The following is a 23,594-nucleotide window of genomic DNA, read 5'->3' on the forward strand; positions in this document are numbered from 1 at the left end:
TTTTATCACAGGGTGGTTGGTGTATGACAGATGGATGAGGGTGCAGCTAGATAAATGTTATCACTCCAGAAACCAAGTTATTGCTGTTAAAAAACAGAGCACACTTTTGATAACACACTACGGGGGGGGGCGTTTCCTCTTAAAATGAAGAACACAAATGTAAATCATCATATTTTTATTTAATTCAAGAGCCACCTTGTTTGCACAGCAGTGGCACCTAATTCACTTCCAAGATGTCTCTTCCAAAGTGCACAGGGAAGCCGTTCTCACATTTTATGACGATCCTCCTGGTTCTGGTTTTGGTTTTGTCACTGTACCGACATCGCTGTGGGCCATCGTTAAATTTAAGCTGACAAACCAAAATACCAAAGTAGCCGGTGCTCTTCGTCAGAAGCACGCCGTTATGCGGGTATGGCTCTCCAGCACGCTTACAGATGTTCCTGATGTCGTTGAGGCGTGCACTGGTGATGAAGGTGTTGGTGTCCTTGCACTCGTCATTGTTGCGGCCCATGTAGATCTCCCTATCCCGTATCACATCCTCACAGGAGCTTGGGTTCATGTTAACCAAGAAGTGCTGTTTTAGGAACTTCGTATAGCCTTCTGGCACAGAGTGCACTGTGGCGCAGAGTAGTGCCAGGAGCAGGCATGGAAAGTAAGCCTTCATGATTCCCTATGGTCAGTGTTGGACAGAAACCCCTATGGTCAGTATTGGACAGCAACAAAGTACATTTACTTGAGTACTATCAGTGCTTGAGTATTAGTTTTTTGGGAACTTATGACTTTCACTTCACCACATTTCTAAGACATTATTGTTCTTTTGACTCCACTACATTTCTAGGAAGACTAGGGGTCTTGGTCTACAAAATACACTAACCACTTAAAGGAGTAGTTCACCCCAAAAATGACTTATTTTCTATCAATTACACACCCAATGAAGCCTTGAATTCATGTAGATTGTTTTGTTTTTGTTGCATTCCTAAGCCAATAATTTGATGATGAGTCATCGGTCTCAATGGAGTACTCCACTGGTCATCAAATTATTGGCTTAGGAATGCGGAAAAAAATAATAATCTTTGATTGTTTTGGGTGAACTACTCCTTTAAGCACTTTCAAAAATAGTGAAAATAGCCGATCTACATGTTCTAGCTTGTACTGTAGATCTGCTATTTAATCTGCTACTTTCTTTAGAATGTCAATTCATGATGTCAGAAGACAACAGGGTAGCTAAGAGGTAAAATACATATTTAATGAAGACTTTCTGTCATCGTGATTAAAAAAAGCAAAAAGCAAATGCAGAGTAGTTAATTATGTTGCTGTAATAACAGCAACATACTTAACACATCGGGTGCCAAACACGGTCTGAACCGTGTTTGCGCAGAGTAGCGGTCCGGTGCCGAACACGGTCCAGACCGTGAAATATGTCTTTTTGTTTTTTTTGTTTTTCTCCACACGGGCGGGGCTAGAGCAGCTCTGGGAGTACCCATTGTGATCTTGAGAAGGATAGGCCAGATAGATCACCGGAAAAACAAAAACATGGCTGCCATCCACTTCCTGTCTATTTCCTTCTTTAAAACACCTATATCTCCGAATCTGTTTCCGGTGGGGAAAACCGGTCATGCGCAATGCGCGATCCCCCCCCATTGTAACTCGCGAGTGAAATGTTATCGTTCCAGGCTGTAGCCAGGGTCATCGCGCAACATGAATGGATGTTTTTTTTTACATGGATTTGCTCCTCGTGGAGTCTAGAGCTTTAAACAGCAAAGCGCAGTCAATCGGGAGAATGCTGGCACCCAACGTAAGTTGTTATGAAAAAATGCTGGCACCCAATGTGTTAACTACTCTGCATTTTCTTTTTACAATTGAGCAATTTTTTATGTTTATACACAAAAATGCTATGGATAAAGACGGGGATAATTACCTGTGTCCTGTAGTGCTGATCTGTGAAACGCAACAGCGAATTTGAGTTATTTATAGGATTGGGGTTGAACTTTGGTTCCTTGACCGTTTATTGGCACAACGATGTGAGTTGGAACTGAAATTTATTCTATTGGCTGTGCTTAGACACTGCTGATCAGATGACCAAGCTGGCCTTGGCCTTGGCTCATCTTAGTGTTGTTGTTACTGGCATGATGGTAAGACTCTCACCGCCTCTTACCGTCATACGACAAAGTATAAATCATGCTTCAGAGGTCATGTTTGCCATCCTCTTACCGTAAGGGGATGGCAAACATGACCTCTGCCCAGCAAGCACGGTGTAGAATATCGCCTGATTTCAACCCAACATAAATCCTGCCCACGAAGACGGGCGTCCTGGATGAATTGGAGAGAGTCTGATTGAGGCCAGATCAAGTCATATCATAACTAGTCAGATCTGGCCCAGAATATAGCCTTATTTCTAACTAACATAAATCCTACAGACGGAATATGTTGCCACTGAAAACTCCTTGTAGCGGACCCAGCTGGACATGAAGGAGTTGAAGCTCGACTGATGAGTTTATAATTTTTATTCGGAACCCAACGTGAAAACTAGAACAGAAAACATACAATACATACATCAAAAGTCATTTCATAATTGCATCATGAAGCCTGGCAAAACATATCTAAAATTCATATAAACTCCTAATCATTAATACATCATTATGAATACATTAGATAGAGCATACATAAACAACCATAAGAAAACAACCATAAGAAACCAATAAAACTCAATGAAGCATCCACAGTGACAACAGTACCAAAAACATTTAACACAAAAATAATACCTTTTTCCCCTTCCAGCTAGGCGCTAATGTCAGAGTTCTGTAACAGTCGGTTTTTGACCATACTTTCAGGTCCATATTAGACTAACATTTTCTATGCAGTCCTTTCCTTGACCATACTTTCAGGTCGATATTTAGACATACATTCTCTGTGCAGTCCCTTCCTTCTGTAACAAACATTTCTCCTGCCATGCTGTCACTGAGCTAGGCTTAAATACCCCCCTTTCAGGAAGCCAGCCACCCTGACTTCCGTGTTCCAGCTAGAGCCTTCAAAATAAAGGTTTGGCCGTACCAGGGTCCGTTACACTCCCACCAAATTATACAGTGATTTTAAAAACTATTAAAAATTACAAATGATTTAAACATCCTCAAAATCAGGTGACCCCAGACACATTTAAAACTCTCAGAATAGGTAACAATGACCTGTACCATCCTTCTCCCACCTTGAGTCCTTCTCCCACCCTGACCAGGTTTCCCTCCTGGTGTCTAGGCCGGGATGCCTTTACTTTGTCTGATTGTCCTTGTTGCAGTTGCACTCCTCTAGCCCCCCGTTCAGACTCTACTGCAGCAGCTGGGGCGTCTTCCTTGGCGTCCTCCTTGCAAGCCACCAGAGCCACTGCTTTAGGGGCCAGGCCCTCTGGACTCCTGGCAACAGCCTGGGCTTGCTTCTGAGGGACGGCATGAAGCTCGGCCCCTCCGACCTGCGGAGCATCAGCTTCAACTGAGTCCCCAGGTGCCTTGGGATCTGAGCCCAGGCCAGCTGTCCCCTGCTGGGCTGGGTCTTTGGGCTTCACTGCTGCTCCCTCCATCGCCTGGTCTTTGGGCTTCACTGCTGCTCCCTCCAGCGCCTGGTCTTTGGGCTTCACTGCTGCTCCCTCCATCGCCTGGTCTTTGGGCTTCACCGCTGCTTCCTCCACCAGGTGTTCCTTGATGCCCTTTTCTTCCAGAGCACTCGGGCCTGGCCGTTTCTCCTGGATCTCCTTGTGTTGCTCCTCTTGATCCATCCGTGCCTTATCCTCTGCTTCCCTTACGGTGAGCTCTGCTGCTGCCTCAGATGAGGGTGTGGAGTGAAAAGGATCAGAACTAAACCGTTCATGAAAATGTGGCACTTCCAGTCCATTCAATCTTCCATCTACCATACCCTCATGAACAATTCGGAAAAGATCATTTGATATAGATTCACATGCATCCACTCGCCATCTTAGGTTAATTTCCGGCATGATGCATTTTTGGATTACAGAATACAGTTTAGAAATGTCCTTACTTTTCTCCAATGTATCTATGACGAGTTTTGGGTCAGTCTCAGCAACATTGGACTTTAACTGTTTCTTTGCTACTCGTACCAGGACCTTCCACTGGTCAAATAGGCAGAGAAGCTTTTTTACTTTTTTCTCAATCCCTGAGTCTGTATGGATATCTGACTCCTTGACCATCATGCTTACGTCTGTCATTCTGCCTTAGATTTAGCCTACTGGCATAAACAGATACGAGCGTCGTTAAACTAAAAAAAAAAAAACTTAAATAAATGTAACACAGTAAATTATATTTACCTCATATAACTGTATTGCAATTTCAACAAGACCTTGAAAATCATAAACAGATGAAAAATTAAACAATCCTTATACAAAACATTTCCATAGTTAAATTCACAATTCACTTTTCATATGGTCCTTATCTTTTGTTTCCCGACCTTGTGTATAATGTTCTGTAGCTGTACCGTTTGTGTCCATGTAACTGTTCATCAGATCCGTGAAACAGGATTGATGGTGTAGAAGTTGAGCTGAGAGAAGTCCATTGTATTGTAGACAGCAGGCCCTTTGGGTGAAGTTTGGTAGATGTAAAGATGATGGGTAAAGTTTTCACTGTAGCGGACCCAGCTGGACATGAAGGAGTTGAAGCTCGACTGATGAGTTTATAATTTTTATTCGGAACCCAACGTGAAAACTAGAACAGAAAACATACAATACATACATCAAAAGTCATTTCATAATTGCATCATGAAGCCTGGCAAAACATATCTAAAATTCATATAAACTCCTAATCATTAATACATCATTATGAATACATTAGATAGAGCATACATAAACAACCATAAGAAAACAACCATAAGAAACCAATAAAACTCAATGAAGCATCCACAGTGACAACAGTACCAAAAACATTTAACACAAAAATAATACCTTTTTCCCCTTCCAGCTAGGCGCTAATGTCAGAGTTCTGTAACAGTCGGTTTTTGACCATACTTTCAGGTCCATATTAGACTAACATTTTCTATGCAGTCCTTTCCTTGACCATACTTTCAGGTCGATATTTAGACATACATTCTCTGTGCAGTCCCTTCCTTCTGTAACAAACATTTCTCCTGCCATGCTGTCACTGAGCTAGGCTTAAATACCCCCCTTTCAGGAAGCCAGCCACCCTGACTTCCGTGTTCCAGCTAGAGCCTTCAAAATAAAGGTTTGGCCGTACCAGGGTCCGTTACACTCCTCGAGGATAACAAAATTGTTGTAATATTGGTCAAATCAAATCATTTTTCAATCCTGGTCTGTTGTTATTGAAAATCGGATTATTTGCCAGTCTTAATCTATCAACTAATTTGCGTTGATTTACAAGCTGTTGTCATTGCAAGATTTTGCAGAGGCATAAAAACACACCAGAGCAACACACCAGAGCAAAGTAAGCATAGTAAGCCTTGCCGAGCCCTGAGGCCCATAGGGCAGCTTGATGCACAAGTACACCCCCTGGACATGCCGCTAGTATGGCGCAGGGACTTGCCCCCAATCCAACCCTTGATGCTGAGTGCCAAGCAGGGAGGCATCGGGTCCCATTTATAGATTCTTTGGTATGACCCGACCGGGGATTGGACCCCGACTTCACAGTCTAGGGCGGACACTCTAACCACAAGGCCACTGAGCTGGCATAATATCTGAATAAACATGTGTTTAATAAAGTTTAAGGTTTGGTATAGGAGGAGTAATATTACAACTCGCGGACCGTGTGATCCGGGAGGAAAACGATCCTCTCCACGTTAAATCCCCCAGATGGCAGTTCAGTCACTTTACATTTTTAAGGGGAAATAAATACTGTACATAATAAAATGGTTGTGACAGAATAGGCTGGACAATGTTTAGATTAACTTTTCACAGTAAAGTTTATGGGGGCAAATTTGTGTGAGTCTGTTTTCGCCTGCTGAATAGCCAGCCAGCGTGATCAGTCTGTCACAAATGTGACCAGACGCACATAGGCGTGCATGTGCACGTACGTACACACAGCTCGTTCTCTCTCAACAACATTGGGAGCTCCCCAAGCACCCCTCTTTATAATAATATTAATATTAATCATAATAATACATGCAATTTCTATAGAGGTTTTCTAAATACCCAAACAAAAAGACTTTCTTACCAAAAACAAAAAACAGAACGGTAAAAAGCTAAGCAAAAGACCATTGAGGTAGCACTTTATAATAACTATACACTATAAACTGTGTTTACTAATGCTTAGTAATGTATGAATAATGCTTTACTAATGATGAGTTCATGATGAATTAAGCATTTACTAATGCTTAACTAATGCTTTATAGTGTATAGTTAATATAAAGTGCTACCAAAATGGAAAGTTAAAAGGGGAACGTCATAACGTCATCATAACACCATGACGTCATTTGGCTTGCTGGGTGAAGCCTTTATACTTATTGTAAATCTGGAATTTTCGGCTTGTGACACAATCTCATGGTGGACCATAAAACCAAGGAGAAAAGGGCTACTCGAGGGGCATGCACTGTAGGTCTTTCCCCATTAATACAAAGAAAAAAGAAAAAGAAATAATTATCCAATTTGCATGACATACAGTATGACTTTGGAGGGATTATTTAAAAAATTGCTGTTCTTTAATCTCCCACTTTAGATATTAGGGTAAATAGTAAATACTGTTTATTTTGTGCTGTTATGGTTAATGAAAACAACTTTTGGAAGAAACCAATGGGGGGGTGTGTGTGTGTGTGTGTGTGTGTGTTTGCGCGCTCACGTGCGTGTGCATGATCATTTTTTAGGGTATGATCTATTCTATGGCATAATAATTAGAAGAAAATGTTTGACTCATTATATGAAATGATGTCATTTTATAAATACATACATTAATTAATTAAATCAAATTAATTCATTTAAGAACTGTATTCAGAAGCAACTCAAGACCAGTGAGCACACTTTAGTTTCAATGGTAGTTTAATTTCAACATTCAACATATGTATCCATGATCACATATTCACGTTTTTCACCTATGGCCATGGAGAATGCGAAAAATCTGTATATATTTCGGACTTATTATTATTATCATGGGTTTATGAATAAGGCATCTCATACAGGGATGTTGTACGGTATTTTTCTGTTCACACAGGAATTCAATACCAGTAAGGAGTGATTTATTGGGGAGGAAGAAAAAGTAGACGAAAGATGATATTTTAGGATGATAGTTTAGGATTATGATGAAGATTTTATGGAAGAAAAGATGGAAGAAAGCAAGGACCAAAAGAGGGAATGGAGGAAAAATAAGAAAGGGGGGGAGAAGAAAAGAAGGGAAGGAAATAAGTGTGGAACGTAGGTTGAATGGAAGATGGATAGAGAGGGAGGAATTAATCCAGGAAAGGGGGGGGGGGGGGTGGAAACAGTGGATAGGTGAAACTGGCAAAAAAGGCAGCATAATACTGATAAGCATCTCAAACCATAAACACCTGAAGAATGAAGCTGTAAATAAAATCTGAAGTAACTGCAATTGTGTCACAATGCCTGGCACCCGCACCCAGTAGTAAACAAAGCAACAATGTGTGTTTAAAAATACAGTAGTAGCTAGATTATTGTCTTTTGCTGTTATTGTTCCTAGTGTTAGATACCTACAGTATGGACGGGTTGAGAGCCATGGCGATTCAGAACACTTTTACCCCAGGTCATGACTGGTTAACAGATGATAAGACTTTGAGAAAGTACTGATGTTGCCCTCTCTTTACAGTGGTTTACAATGAATGGTCTGGCAGTTAGTTGACAAACGCCAGAACTTTGTTCTTGAAGGAAAGCTTGGTTTTACAGTATAAAATTCAGGAATTTTGTCTGTGTTCCTATGGCAGGGTGACTGTATGTGCTGATAAATGCACAGTGAAGATCTCCTAAAATGGCTACCAGTTTGCGCTGACAACATATCTTTTTTATCTTATTTGATCTGACTGTGGATGCACGACAAAGTAATACTGGTTAGAGTGAATCACATACAGGCAAACATGAATTATCTTAAAACGTTCTGGTCACATTCTACTGTGAAGCCATTTACTGTATTGCCTTCCACATAAACCTTGGCTTAGTGATATTGGCAAACAACCTCTAAACTATACACACCAAAAGGAGAGATTTTAGTATTAAGTCCAAAGTCCAAACATGTTGATTTGAATGGGAATATTCTTGCTGGTAAGCATGGAAACCTGGCATCACGCTGCATTAAGAGATCCACCATTTGGGTGGCTTGGTGTGGCTTGTAGCCCTTCGTTTTACATCCACACTACCACTGGCGCCTCAACAATAGACCAGTCGCTTAATATGATATTGATTCCCAAGACCTATTAAGTTTATGTTGGGCTCAGCCGTTGGTTTTACCCTTACCTGCCGTTTAGTGTCGGAATACACTTTCTCTGACACGCAAGTGTAAGCATTCAAACATGATGAAAGTACCCTATCTGTCCAAAATTTGAATCATAGCCCATTTGGGCCCAAGTCTGGTGTGTAATAGCAAAAAATAAAAAAAAGAAACAAGCAAAATACAGCAATGTATGCATGGCTTCCTATGGCACAACCTTAGCATGACCTGTCAATTCACCTCTGTGGAAAGAGTCTGTGATTTCTTCTAAGAGAAACGCATGTGAGGATGGTGTCCATTAGATTACATAGCAGGTTATCAAGGCACATAGTTCCTTTTTTTTAGCCTCCAGTTGGGAGGACAAAAAGACTGCCAACATTTGTTCTTTTTCCGATGACAAAAGAGAGAGCTTGCAGCACCGCTCCCTTCCCGCCTTGGCGGCCATTTTAAATGATAATCCTCCACTCTCAGTGTCCGAAGCCTCCCTCTCATCAACACTCGCATACACATCATGCAAATACAGTTAGAAAATATAAAATTCATCGGGTTAGGGTAAATATTTATATAGATTTATACATACATATAAATTCATATACTTTTTTAGGAATGTTAATCTATTTTGTTGTGTACTTTTTCTTCTTACAAGGTACAAAATAACTTCTCATATATGACACATTATATAATCAACACATTAAAACTGAACAAAAGTCATCAGTCCTTTTTTTCATCTTTTAGAAAAATCCCATAATAAAAATAAGTTCTATGCTTTTTTTCCTCACTTATATGTTACAATATATTTTCTCTCTTGTCAAAAACACACGCACACACTCACGCACACGCACAAACACACGCACAGTCACAGGTCCCTTTCTCGGCTTTTGTTTGCAGTTTCTCCTGGTGGCAAATCGTAGGCGGTCAAATCAAATTGTGAAAGAAAAAAAAAAGCCACAAAATTTGGACACGTGCAAAAGAATCCCATAAATGGTGGTGTCATTAACGTGAAAAAATAAAAGAATCCCAAAATGGTGGTGCCGTGAACATCAGAAAACGGTGGCGGGTGTTGGCGATAAAACGACCCCAAAAGAAACAAACACAAAATGGCCGCCATCCTCAGTGGTGGTAGTGTCGTCATGGTTGCTGTTTTTTTTAAAGATTTTGACGGTGTTGGGTGGTGTTACAACGAGGGGCACTTGGCGCAGCCGCACTCCAGCGTGGTCTCCATCTCCTCAGAGTACGAGGTGCCGTCGGTGCAGCGGAACGCCACCTTCCTCTTCCGGCTCTTGGTGGGGCCGCAGCACGTGCCCGGAGTCGACCCGGTGGTGCCGGCGGCCTGGCAGGAGCGTTGGCAGTCCATGCGCGGGACCTTCGTGGTGGACGTACACGTCTTCAACGGATGGTGGCGCTTCAGCTGCTCCCTCACCATCTCGCCCTGGCACGTCAACTCTGTGAGAGGCACGGCAGGGAGAGGAAGAGGAGAGGGGGAGGATGACGAGGAAGAGGGGAGGGCAAGGAGGAGGGAGAGGAGAGGGCACAGGTATTTAATGTATGCTGACTGTTAGTCTTCATTTACAGAGATCAATTTTACACCCTTGTTCCTTTGCCTCTTTAAGTTTGTTAACACCTGTGTTCTAAATTATGTCAAATACATCTTGGTCTTGCATCATCACACATGCATCATTCAGACATTCACAGTGTTTGCCTCTTTACTGGACCATGTCTGTCTATTCCCCACCCGACACACAGTATACTACATCCTTTTCCCCTCCCTCTTTCTCTGCATCCCTCTGTCTCCTTCTCTTGACCTCCCTGCCCTCCTCTCTCTCTCTCTCTCCTTCCCTCTGCTGCCCTATCCCTTAATTTCCCTCCTATTATCTTCTCCTCCTCCCCACCTCTCTATTGCTGTACCATCACTTTCTCCCCTCTCTCTCTCTCGCTCTCTCTCTTTCTCTTACCAGTCTCACAGCTCTGTCCGGTATAGCCAGGCTGACAGTGACAGACCGGCTTTCCTGCCTCTGAGACGCGACACTCTCCGCGGCCGCAGTGGTGCCCCCTGCAGGCCGGGGGCTCCTGTCGTCGGTCGCAGTACTGGCCCTGGAAGCCCTCTGCACAGTGGCAGCTATAAGACTGGCCCTTAGGCACACACAGGCCATGGGCACACCTGGGAGACAACGGGACAGTCGTTACAGGAAGTGTGTGCATGTGTGTAGTGTTAGCTTTAACCCATTAAAACCGGGAACGCATCTGTGAAACCACTTAAACCATTATTTTATTGGCTATTCAAAAATAGCAGATCTGCTATTTTTGAAAAAGTCTTGAAAACTTTTGCAACTCTTTGAATAAATATATTTTTAAAGCAAACATTTTTTTACTCAAATCTTTGATTCTGGGGGTCCCTGGAACAAAACATTTTCAGATGGGGGTCGGCGGACAAATACATTTTGAAGGTCCTTGATATGAAAAAGTTTGAGAACCACTGATATAGCAACATTTTAGGATTTAGAAGACATTTTGTAGAATCGGAACCTCAAGCCTTAATTGGTTAAGATACACATCTTTGTGGTATTATGGAGATGGAGATTATGGTCATTATGAGATATTTGTGTGTATCAATAATGTGTACCTTTAGACATTTGTTTGCATAATAGTGTACGTGTTACTATGCATGTGTACACACATTAGCAGCATGTATGTATACTGTACAGTACTGCTGCATTTTCCCCGTCATACCTGCTGTTCTGACAGGGGCTTGGCGCCGTCTTCTGGTCACACAGGGCCCCGGTGTAGCCTGGCGGGCACTCACAGGTCACCCCTGTGTCCCCTCCCTGCCGACAGGCACCCTGAGCGCACACACTGCACGAGTGGCACCCTGGTAGGATGCCCTCAGCCTGTAGGAGCACAAGCCAAGCCAGGGGGTTAATATTGATTGGTCGCTGTCAGGCAGAAACCTTGTTTGTCACTTTTGCTTTTCAGAAAATGTCAATAATAAAGGAATACGCCCACACACTGCCAAACTGCACGGTACAGGAGCACATTTATTGAGAGAGAAGCAACGTTTCGGTCATTGATGACCTTCTTCAGGCATGAAACCTTTCAGGAAACGGAAAAAAATACCCTGTGTTCCAGTTAGGGATGCTACCTTCTAGAATTTGGCATAAAAAACAAGAAATTTGAACTGTTTGTGCAAGGTTTGTGTTTTGGAGAAACAAGAAACTACCAAGATCTTCATGGGTAAACTTCAAAAAGTCATTAACCAAACAAAAAATATGATTTTGTGGGGAGAGCGGGTCTTTAAAGACAGCTGGTGCAGCTCTATCCAGATGAAATGTGGTAGCTGCTGAATATTTAATGGCGTAATAGTTTCGGAGTGAAAAATGGCAATAGCAACCAACTGACAGCTTAATTTGCATATAGGCTGGATTGTAAAACCCCTTTCTTCTGTGGTCCGTGTCAAAATATTGTTTCTCAGACATTATGAACTGCTGTTGAACTGTTTGTCCATGTTTATACAACACCCGGTGATCAGTGGTGTGGGCCTCTCTGTCTCCGTATCACTTTCTCTACTCATCTCTATTGCAATGGAAGTTCTTTTTGTTTTTACAATATTTTTGTAATAATGTTATATTATGATTGAAATCTTAGTGATTTGCCAATTTTTTGGGGGCCCACTTGCAATATCCTCGTGGCCCACAGGTTGGGAATTACTGCTCTGTTGCTTTCATTCTCTCCCTCCCATACTCTCTCTCTCTCTTTCTCTCCCTTCAACTCTCTTTTCTCTCTTGTCTTTCTACTTCCGTGGGTTCTCCTTACTGTACCTTGCCCTGGGCGGCGCCCTGCAGCGTGGTCCCCCGGGAGGCCAGGTCCTGGAGCTCGCCGTTGATGCGGACGTTGTGAATGCAGCCGCTGAAGGCCTGGGCGGGGGAGGGGGGAGGGGAGCGCTCCTGGCTGAGACGCAGACCCGACGCCACAACCTGGGACGGCACTCCTGAGAGGAGAGAGTGAAGGGAGAGTAGGGAAAGTAGGGGAAAAAAAGGAATGAATACTTAAGGTATACTTATGGTAGTTGCTCGTGGGTGTCACGCACCGAAAATAGCAGATCTACAAGCTTACAATGCATTCCAGCGCTTTGTGAGCTTGGTCTGCTATCTTCGGTGCACGACGCATACATCAGTATATCAGGCATAAGTGTGGATGTGTGTTGATGCGTGCATTATTCTTATATGCGCTCGTTGTGCTAAATTCTTCCTCCTATAGGTGTGTACAGTACATACAGTATGTGTGTGTGTGTGTGTGTGTGTGTGTTTGTTCACGTACCTCCTATGTAAAGTTGCGTGTTGTGATCGACAGAAGGCTGCCGTGGTAGCTTGCTCAGACTCTTGGGGGCGCCATGGTCCACCACCAGACTCAGAGAGTGGTTCTGAATAAGAAGCTCCACCGAGTGGAACATACCGTCGTTCACAGTCTCCACACTGCCAACACACACACACACACACACACACACACACACACACATACACACACACACACACACACACACACACACAGACACAGACACACACGCGCGCACACACACACACACATAGAGAAATGGAAGTATAGATGATTAGCACTGCTGTTTTCTTTAATACCATTAAATTCTGCATTGTGGAGCAGACTGTAAATCGTCCGACCCAAAGCAAACTCCCAACTTTTCCACGTTTTACTTTTTTCCAGATACATATATAGAGACAAGATGGGGGGGGGGGGGTGAACTAAGGGGTCAGGAGGACACCAAAAAGAGACATGGGTGCCAGTCTCTGGTGGTCTTTGACAAACCTGGATCTAGGCTTTGGTCGATAATATTGAATATCACCGTATTTGTTACCATATGTGATGTCTTTCACAGTATTGAATATTGTACACCCTCAACAGACAGTATGTGATGTTTCCAAGGAAATAGTGTTTATTCTGAAGAGGACGGAAACAGTGAGACAGAGGTCATGACCTTTTGGACCTTGCCTGACCCTGAGGGGTGGGTGTGTGTGTGTGTGTGTGTGTGTGTGTGTGTGTGTGTGTGTGTGTGTGTGTGTGTGTGTGTGTGTGTGTGTGTGTGTGTGTGTGTGTGTGTGTGTGTGTGTGTGTGTGTGTGTGTGTGTGTGTGTGTGTGTTTCTGTTTCTGAGATTCCCTACTAAGTGGTTTTTGCTGGAGAAGAGACAGGCAGCTGTAGAGACAGTGGTTTGGCATGGCCAAGAAAGAGAGAAAGAGAGATAGACGAGAGAGGAAGAGAAAGCGAGGGAAAAGAGAGAGAGACAGTGGGGGTGGTAAAGTTGACTGTGCCTCCGTTCACCCTGGTCCTTACTCTTCCCGGAGAAAACAAGCGAAACATAAGAAAAACACAAAGAAACGCGTGAATCCACTCTCTTCCCGTTGGTGGTCTCCCCTAGACCTCAGAGTTAAACATAAGGACAAAGCTTTCCCTGTGTCCCTGGCCTCTTATTGGCTAACGAGCTAAGGAGCCCGGAGCCCTGCTTTGATTGACAACTGTTTATAGTACATTTTAGGTTACAAGTGATGTTATGCTAACAGCCAATTGAAATGTTGGTTGTGAGTTCTGGAGGCGGTCCATTGTCGGCGATATAGAAAATGCTGAGCGAGCAAAAGCAAGAGCAGTGTAAACAGTAATAACAGGGATGTCGTCTATTGGGTTTGTGTGTGACACAGCAAAGACCCCATAGGTCAGGGCTTTTTTAGGGCCTCCCTCTCCAGACCCTGTGCTTATTCATTTTTCATAATTTACTACACTGTAATTTTCCCTTCATTTCATTTGTTTATTCATACATCCAATCAATCATTTCAGAGGCAGAAGTAAAGCAGGAATAGAAGACTTTTCAGCTGTCTTAATTCATTTGAATAACTATTGACATAGGCACAATACCTACTGTAGTGTATGTGTATTGTAGCAGAGTAGCCCTGCTTGAAGACCAGAAGTCTTAATGTCTCCCTTGGCAGGTGGCCAAGGTACCAGGTGGCCAAAATATAATAAACAAATTAATACAAAAACCAAAAGCAACAGAAGTCACTGTCATGCTTCTTTCTCCACGTGTTTCTGCTTACCAAAGAAAAATCCAACACAACTCTTACTTTATCTGTGACACAATGCAGACAAATACATGGTTCACATTAGAAGCCTCCTAATTCAATAACAGTTTGAAGCAGGCCTGTTATAATCGTCCCGATATGATGTTACTCTGCTCCCATCCTCTTATTCCCCCGTTATTCCCTCTTTGGCTGCTTCCTCTTCCCTCCTCCTCTCCATTGAGTTGACGGGTGATTCGTCAGGACAGTTTGGCTTTAGGAAGTGTTAAATTGCCTCAGGTGGTATTCTACACTTCTTTCCTCTGCTTTGTTCCTTCTTTCTTTTCCCACCTCAACTCCTGTTCTTTCCCCCCCCTCATACATTACACGCTACATTATCGAGTGTCAAGTTAAAAGAATTGGCGAGCGAGTACAGCTCGACTCGGGCTGAGGGCATCTTGAAGTGTATTTGAGCTGGGAACTGACACAACCCTAATGAAGATCCCAGTGAACGGATCCAATCTTATCTGATGAAGATCCAAGTGGATTAATACAGCCTGATGAAGAACCCATTGAACTGACACAGCCTGATGAATATCACAACTTTATCATTAGAAATGTTGCTTTGGTAGCAACAATGTTCCACACATCATAATGAATACTATGTGGATACTAAGTGAATACTATGTGGATACTAAGTGAATACAGGAGCTGACACCCCTCCCCCCATACACACACACACACACACACACACACACACACACACACACACACACACACACACACACACACACACACACACACACACACACACACACACACACACACACACACACACACACACACACACACACACGGCATGGAGCTATGACACCGCTATGGTACAAAATCACCACAGGGTGGCAGTATATAACCATTGAGTGTGTGTTTGTGATGTTTTCCAATATCAGGCTTCATCAGTGTTTTGACAAGTGGACTTTCTCCAGAACCTTGACTGATATTTTACTGTGGCGTGTGCACTGTGCATGTGCATACCTACAGTACGGTGTGTGTGTGTGTGTCTGTGAGAGTGAATGTATGTCTCTGTGTGTGTGTGTGTGTGTGTGTGTGTGTGTGTGTGTGTGTGTGTGTGTGTGTGTGTGTGTGTGTGTGTGTGTGTGCGCGCGCGCGCGCGAGCGAGGTTCTTTGAAGTTGGCTGGGTTGGCCCTGTGTATTAGCTAAAAGTGGCCCATTATGGAATTCAATAAAAACAAACACAGAGCCGTTGCAGATTTCAACCACTCTGCCTCTCTCTCTCTCTCTCTCTCTCTCTCTCTCTCTCTCTCTCTCTCTCTCTCTCTCTCTCGTCCTGTTCACCCAAGCCCGCAGGGGAAGTCAATTTCCTGTCAGTCCAAAATCAAATAGTCTGTGCACCCGCAGATACACGCAGGCACATACACACACACACACACACACACACACACACACACACACACACACACACACACAGTTTTTCCTCTCCTAAAAACCTCTCAAATACCTAAAACCGCCTTCTATACAACACAAACTCAGAAATAATTAGCGTTCGTTGACTTTATCTGTGAGAGTAAAAGCTATTCAGGTCGGGAACAACCACACAGATCTGCTTACGCTCTTAAATCTAATTGGTCACTGCTATCGTTTACTTACAAGGTTTCCTAAACCAGAAGTATATGGTGTGTGTCTGTGTTTGTGAGAGAGTGTATGTTGTATGGGTCTGTCTCTGTGTGTGCGTGCTTGTATCTGTGTATGCGTATGACTGAGTATGCGTGTGTTTACCAGTCCAATCTGGTTAAATTGATGTTTACCAGACGGCTATTTCAGCCCTGTATCACCGTGTTAACCTCAATTGGGTGCTGCTGAGCAGGCAGCTGGGCTGCAACAGACTTGTTTACCGCTCAAGTTATTGCTCTTTAACATTTTATTCTTCTACTGCTACTCCTCAGGTTTTTCTTCAACCAAGCATACAGTATCTAAAGTGATACGGCACTCAAACCCATGCTACTATATCATGAATATATACCAAAATCTAAGAACAATGTCCATGATTGAATGCCATATCACCTTTTTTAACACTATATTCTAAGGATTCACACTTTTTTTTAAACAATATCCTCAACATTAAGTGTTTGTTCATGCGTAGTATGAGGCACCCTTACACTGAATTAATTTAGTTACGAAGCAAAGGTTAAGCTAAGCTATAGCAACATGTGCTAGCAGTTAGATAGGATCAGTTCCAGTGTTTGTGTTGAACGTGCACTGATATTAAAGGGTGACCAAACCCCAGCCCCAAATCTGTGTGGAGCTTGACATCTCTGGTGGTGTCAAGCAGGCTACTGAACCGGCCATCTGCTGTTAGGCTAGTTTTGGTGCCAGGTGATGTCACCCTATCTATAATACAACAGATAGTGGCGCCAACCCCCAGCCAGTGGAAAATGGCCAGTGCGGTACCCAGTTTGTCACCATTACACTGTTCCTAATCCTAATACATCGTCCTGCTAAATGCTGTCCGATGTTGCAGTGGGAGTATAGAGTAGAATATAGCCTCCTACTTGTCTGAATATAAGATCCTGAAACAAATGTCCCACCAGCTGTATCTCTGTATAGGGCTGGCTTCAACTACTCCATCTCCAACTGTGACGAACACTGTTGGAGAAAGTGAGTCCAGGTGAAAACCATTTTTATGAACACTGCTTTATGACAGAACAGTGATAATTTTCTCATTAAGTGTAGCGGTGGAAGTCACTATTTTGTCTTGAAGGGTACTTGCTGTCAGTATCCCACGGTGCCCTGGGCCCAGATCCAGCTGCGCTGCCTGAACAAAGTAATTTCTGTTCAGTTTCCCTACCCCAGGTCAGCGAAACGTATAGAGAATAGAATAATAGAATAGAGAGATGATGGGAAAGATTTTTCAAGCAAGTGAACAGTTAGTCACCGCTGACGCACGCGGCTGGTGGTTGATTGAGAGTAGTAGCACTGGAAGGAATGCAACGTTTTGGCTTTTTGAGCCCATTGTTTGATTCATATGATGGTTAATGGATTCTAAGCCACTTCCGCAACTTTGTACTCGTATTTTCATAACCTTTCCTGACAATCATCTGCATCCCTTTCTCTCTCTCTCTCTCTCTCTCTCTCTCTCTCTCTCTCTCTCTCTCTCTCTCTCTCTCTCTCTCTCTCTCTCTCTCTCTCTGTACTTGTAGCTGCTCTCTCTTTTCATCCCTATTTTCCCTCCGCTCTCCATGGGTCAGCATCACCTCACTCTATAAAACCCTAGATCCATCGTTCCATCCTTCATCTATCTCTTCTAAATACAATCTATGCATCGGGTCTTCCCTCCCTCCCTTAATCTCCATCCATCTCTCTCTCTCTCTCTCTCTCTCGCTCTCTCTCTCCCAATCTCTCTACCTATCCTTCCGTCACTCTCATTCTATCCCATCCACCCATCTCTCTCCTCCCTCTCTTCTCTATTTTCATTCCATCTTTCCTTTTGGCTCTCCGATCCTCTCCTTCCTCATGCCCTTCTCCATCTGGATATTCCTCATTCTCTATCCATCCATCCATCCCTCCCTCCATCTATCTATCCTTTCCCCTCCTCTCTGCCTGTTTGACCCGATGGAAGGATTAATGTGGCATTTAATAAAGGGCACCACATTAGTAACCAACACACACACACACACACACACACACACACACACACACACACACACACACACACACACACACACACACACACACACACACACACACACACACACACACACACACACACACGCACAAACACTTTGATCTGTTGCTAATGAGGTCACAGTGAGGGTCTTGTATAGCTCTCATCTCTCCTTCTCTCTCTGTCTTCTTCATCTTCATCCCTCTCTTCACTGACTCACCCTGCTCTCTCTGTCTCTCCTCCAGCCTCTACTCTTCTCTTTCTCTCACTCCTGTTTTCACTCTCACTCGCTTTTCCTCCCCTCTTTTTCCACTCCCTCACACCTCATCCATCCAGGGTTGATTTACAAACATCCCAGGTGCTGACCCTGGTCTCTGGGCTTTAGATCTACAAACCCTGGTTTCTCTGTAGGAGCTGGTGTGTGTCTGTTTGTAGGCAGCCAGCGCCATGTGCCACTAATGCTGCACTTGAGCTTGCAGTGTTTAACCCATTAAGACCTGAGGCCGATTCTACTTAATGTCTTCTAAATCCTAACAGTTTTCTGAAAAACCTATATGTTTCTATATCAGTGGTGCTCAAACTTTTTCATGTCAAAGACTCCCCAACATTATATGTATTTGGTTGCCGAATCCCCCCCCCCGGTCTCATAATATGTTGTTCCAGGAACCCCCAGAAGCAAAGATTTGAGTAAAAAAATGTTGCTAGAAAAAAATATATAAATTCAAAGATTTGCACACATTTTCAAGATGTTTCTAAAATAGCAGATCTACAAGCTAATAGGACGGCACTCGGTGCCGCGCTATGTGCTTGTATATCTGCTATTTTTGAATAGCCTAAGTATGAAATAATGGTTTAAGTGGTTACACACAGATGTGTTCCCGGATTAAATGGGTTTAAAAAGACATGCACTAAAAAGTGTCCAGTATATCGTTTGAACACTGTGCGGGTTTTAGTCCGTTTTGTACCACGTATTTTCCCAAATGAGGGCAGATAAGACCACGCGTTGGCAGCAGAAAGATGGGCACATGAGAGAGAGAGAGGGGGGGATCCATGGGAAGTGTGTGTGTTCAAGCAAGACCCGGTTCTAGGAGACAGGCCTATGCTCTGGTTCCAGTTTGGCACATGTTAAACATAACACAGAGACAGTGTTTACTTAGTACTTAGCGCTGGCTTTATAGGAATGGTTTGGCGCTCGCAATCTCTCTCTCACTTTCTCTCGTTTTCTCCTTCTCTCTCTCTCTCTCTCTCCCCCCTCTTTCTCTGTCTCTCTCACTTCCCCCTCTCTCTTTGTCTTCCCATTTTATTCCCCTTTTTCCATTCCTCCCTTACCTCCCTCTCGAGCTCCCTCCCCTCTGTCTCTCTCGATCCTACTCTTCCCCTCTCTCTTTATCTCCCTCGAACTCAATTTCCCTCTCTCTATTCCTCTCTCCCCCTCTCTCTCCTCCCTTTCTCCCTTTCTCCCTCTCTCCCTCTCTCCCTCTCTCCCTCTCTCCCTCCATCCTTCTCTCTCTCTCTCTTACTCTCTCTCTCTCTCTCTCTCTCTCTCTCTCTCTCTCTCTCTCGCTCTCTCTCTCTCTCTCTCTCTTTCTCTCTTTCTCTTTCTCTCTCTCTCTCTCTCTGTCAGGCGTGGTCCATGTCAATCTAACAGAACCAGACAGGGATAATTCCCTGACTCACCCTGTGGTTTTACTTTTCCCTCCTTCACTTCCCCGCCCCCCTCGTCCTCGTCCTCCTCACTTTCACTCGATCCCCTCCATCATCCCTCGCTCCTCTCTCATCCACCCTGCCGCTCACCCGTGTCTGGTGTCTTTCCTTTCAGCCGACTCCATCCATCCATTTTATCCCCCCGTGCTTTTGTTTTGTTTCACGGGCAAAAAAAAGACCCGTTCATGGTTTCATCACCCCCCTGTGCTGCTTCATTCATGTCTGTCTGTCTGTCTGTTGGTTGGTCTGTTAATTGATCTGTCTGCAGTGGTGGAAAGTAACTAAGTACATTTACCTAAGTACTGTACTTAAGTATACACTTTTGATGAATTTTTACTTTACTTGCAGTGGAGTATTTCCAATTTCCAGTACTTTTACTTCTACTCCACTACATCTCAGAGGCAAATATTGTACTTTTACTCCACTACAATTCACTTTGTAGATTTTGAATATTAGTACAAAACACACCAACCACTTATATATTTCAGCCATTTGAAAATATCAGATCTACAAGCTCACAATGCGTCGCATTGCGACCCATTGTGAGCTTGTAGATCGGCTATTTTCAAAATATTAATTATACATTTTGAACTTGTGAAATGGGACATTCTGTACAACGTGTACTTTTACTTTTGGTACTTTAAGTACATTCTTATACCAATATTTTTGTACTTTTACTCAAATAAATGTAGTATTTCTTCATTGCTGTATTGATACTTTTTTACTTAAGTAACAAATCTGAGTACCTTTTCCACTGTCTGTCTGTCTGTCTATTAGTTGATCCGTTTGTCCACTTTCTCCTTTTCTAACCTTTTCAACCCATTCTCTTACCCTCTCTCTGTGTCTACCCATCTGTATTGTGGTTCAGAGCACATCTTTTCCATTGCTTCACTCTTCCATCTGAGCTCTCCTCCTCTTGTCCTCAGTTTGGCTCTTCATTTTCAACCCAGTCTCAGTGTTTCTGGGTGCCAGCTCACATTCCACCTAAGGTCATAGTTTTCTCTTTTGTTTCGTTTTTTCTTTTTTAACCCATTGACTGATTTAGAAGGCATTTGTAGAATCGGCCTCCAGGTCTTAACCCATTAAGACCTGAGGCCGATTCAAGAATGTTTTCTAAATCCTAACAGGTTTTGGAAAAAAAATTAAAAAAAAATTTTTTCACGATTTTTCAAAAATAGCAGATCTACAAGTTCATGAGCTTGTATATCTGCTATTTTTGAATAGCCAAATAAATCTAAAGTGACACAGATGCGTTCCAGGTCTTAATGGGTTGTTAATGGGTTAAATGTTGCATACGCCTGCCTCTTGATTCTGATATCTGTGTCTGTGCAACAACTACACAAAACATTACGTTTTATTACCATGGAAACACGATATACTGCATTTAAAAAAAAGGACATGAAATAATTGTATGCCAGCTACAGTATAGGGAACCCCAGATGTAACCATCTGATCCTATTCATGTTACTGTTGATGGGATATTTCATACATGTGCCAACTGAAAACAGACAATAATGTACGCACGCAGTCAAATCTAGAATTTAACTCTGAGTGTAAAAACTTTTTTACCATTACAGTAAAATATATTTTTAGAGTTAAATCAACTGTCTGGATCTGACTGTGTATTTCTGCTACATTTTACTGTTACAAACAAAAAAAGACTTGATTGAGATGTTGTTTTTGTCCGTCCCCCCAGTTACGACTGTACGTAATTTAGTTGTTTCCTATAACTCTTTAAGTTTAAGAGGAAACATACTGTACTGTACAAACGTCTTCTGTAACTGTTGTTTGGCCGAGCGTGACATGGATTCCTGCCCTGTGACTCATTCCTGTGCCCGTTGTATCTTTTCTTGTCTCAGCTCATGGTTATCTTATTGGTTATCAGAATTCTATTCTCATGCTGCCCTTCTCTCTGCACATCTGCATACATACGCACACACACACAACACAGACACACACACGCGCACACACGCATGCACGCACGCACGCACACACACACAAGTGTGTACCTTTACCCTCCCTTGCCCACCAGAGACAAAAGGAGAGAGCCAAGCCAAATCCACACAGCTTGACGTCAGTATGCAAGGAAAACCACAAAGAGAGAGAGAAGTGAAAACGATAGTGCTGTCCCTTATTTCCCCCTCTTTTCCCTTTCCTCTTTCTTTTCTTTTTCTTTCTGACTCTTTCTGCCCACTGTCTGAGTCTTTCTCAGTCTCTCTCTCTCTTTCTTTCTTTCTTTCTTTCTTTCTTTCTCTTAACTGATCATCTCTCCTGTTCTCTCTGTTTCTCCCTCCCTGGATTCACAAATCCCCACATTCCTTCATGTAAGTTGTGACGTGGGTGCACTTTGCATGCTGGATTTCCCTTGGGATGAAGTGGGTACTTTCATTTTAATAATATTCAAACAAAATAACATACTATATTCTAATGGACTGAAAAATAAGTAATCTATATCCCTTAGTAGGTAGGTTCTACGACAAAAAGTTCAAGACTCAAATGGGTACTTGATCACACACTGGTTTAGCTACTGTATGCCATTGCTATTACGCCATTATGGGAATTTGATCTTAAGCATAGGACAGTACTGAAAGACAAACAGGAGTTTTCATGCAACATCGTCATACAACATACCGTTTCATGAACATTTTAATAGAAATATCAATCATGAAAACATTTGGACTATCCGTTCCTATTGAAGCTTGGTACGTAGATTATTATGTAGCATCCTGGGGCTGAATGAGGACTATTATCTGTCTTTTGTGAAGGTGAAGGTTTTCATGTTTAGTGACAGAGAAAGAGCATGACCATTGGTGTGTGTGTGTGTGTGTGTGTGTGTGTGCGTGTGTGTGTGCGCGTGCGTGCGTGCGTGCATGCGCGTTTAGCCTACCTGTAGACGGTGGTGGGTGGGTAGCTGGCAATGTCATAGATGAGTCGTATGTGGCCCTGGTACAGCTCTAGTGCAAGGGGGTCGTGGTCCTCTTTGTACAGCAAAACACCATTGTCTTTCTCTGTTGCCACCTTGATGGACACACACACACACACACACACACACACACACACACACACACACACACACACACACACACACACACACACACACACAGGTTAATGTGAATAGTGGTGATTTGTGTTGACAGAGAGATGGAGGGTCATTCACCAGCTGGTAGATGATTGTGCTCTTTACTGTGATTATCCATACATGAGCAAGCCAACAGTGTATACAGCACAGAAATACCTGTTATCACAGGAAAGTCCTCTTAAAGGAGTAGTTCACCCAAAAATAGTGACTTATCTTCTATAAATTACACACCCCATGAAGCTTTGAATTCATGGGGATTTTTTGTTCTTGTCGCATTCCTAAAACAATAATTTGATGACCGGCGGACACTCAAAGAGTCTCCATTGAGTCTCCTACCGGAATCTTTGCTTCTGGGGATCCCAAGAAGCAAAGATTTGAGTTTTAAAAAAAATAGCTTTAAAAAATATATATATATTCAAAGATTTGCAAAAATAGCAGATCTAAGCTCATAGCGACTATGAGCCTGTATATCTGCTATTTTTGAGAAGCCAAAGAAATCTTAAAATGTCACAGACCCATTAAGCCATTGAGTGCCCAAATTATTTTTGGCTATTTCTGGCCAGTACGATTTTTTTTTAAGTAAAACAAAAGTGCTTAAGAAGCGAGATAACCTTTTCAGTTATAAGTTAAACAAGGAGTGGATGGAGCTGCAAATCTTCAGGTAATTATATCTTGGGTTCTTGGGTTTTTGAGTTTTTTTCT

General features: G+C 42.9%; 1 protein-coding gene across 1 annotated transcript in view; it reads right to left on the reverse strand.

Moving 5' to 3' along the window:
• Positions 1 to 6,961: 6,961 nt before the first annotated feature.
• Positions 6,962 to 23,594, reverse strand: part of slit3 (slit homolog 3) — a 291,694-nt gene continuing 275,061 nt past the window's right edge. The window contains exons 33-38 of the mRNA XM_080416680.1: positions 22,701 to 22,831; positions 12,687 to 12,841; positions 12,188 to 12,357; positions 11,103 to 11,260; positions 10,328 to 10,533; positions 6,962 to 9,818 (exon numbers count right to left, since the gene is read on the reverse strand). Of these exons, the coding sequence (XP_080272806.1) occupies positions 9,550 to 9,818; positions 10,328 to 10,533; positions 11,103 to 11,260; positions 12,188 to 12,357; positions 12,687 to 12,841; positions 22,701 to 22,831 (1,089 nt within the window). The 3' untranslated portion in view covers positions 6,962 to 9,549. The remainder of the gene's footprint in view (positions 9,819 to 10,327; positions 10,534 to 11,102; positions 11,261 to 12,187; positions 12,358 to 12,686; positions 12,842 to 22,700; positions 22,832 to 23,594) is intronic.

The sequence above is a fragment of the Gymnoscopelus braueri genome, assembly GCF_963280865.1.
Source record: "Gymnoscopelus braueri genome assembly, chromosome: 20".
NCBI classification, from domain to species: Eukaryota; Metazoa; Chordata; class Actinopteri; order Myctophiformes; family Myctophidae; genus Gymnoscopelus; species Gymnoscopelus braueri.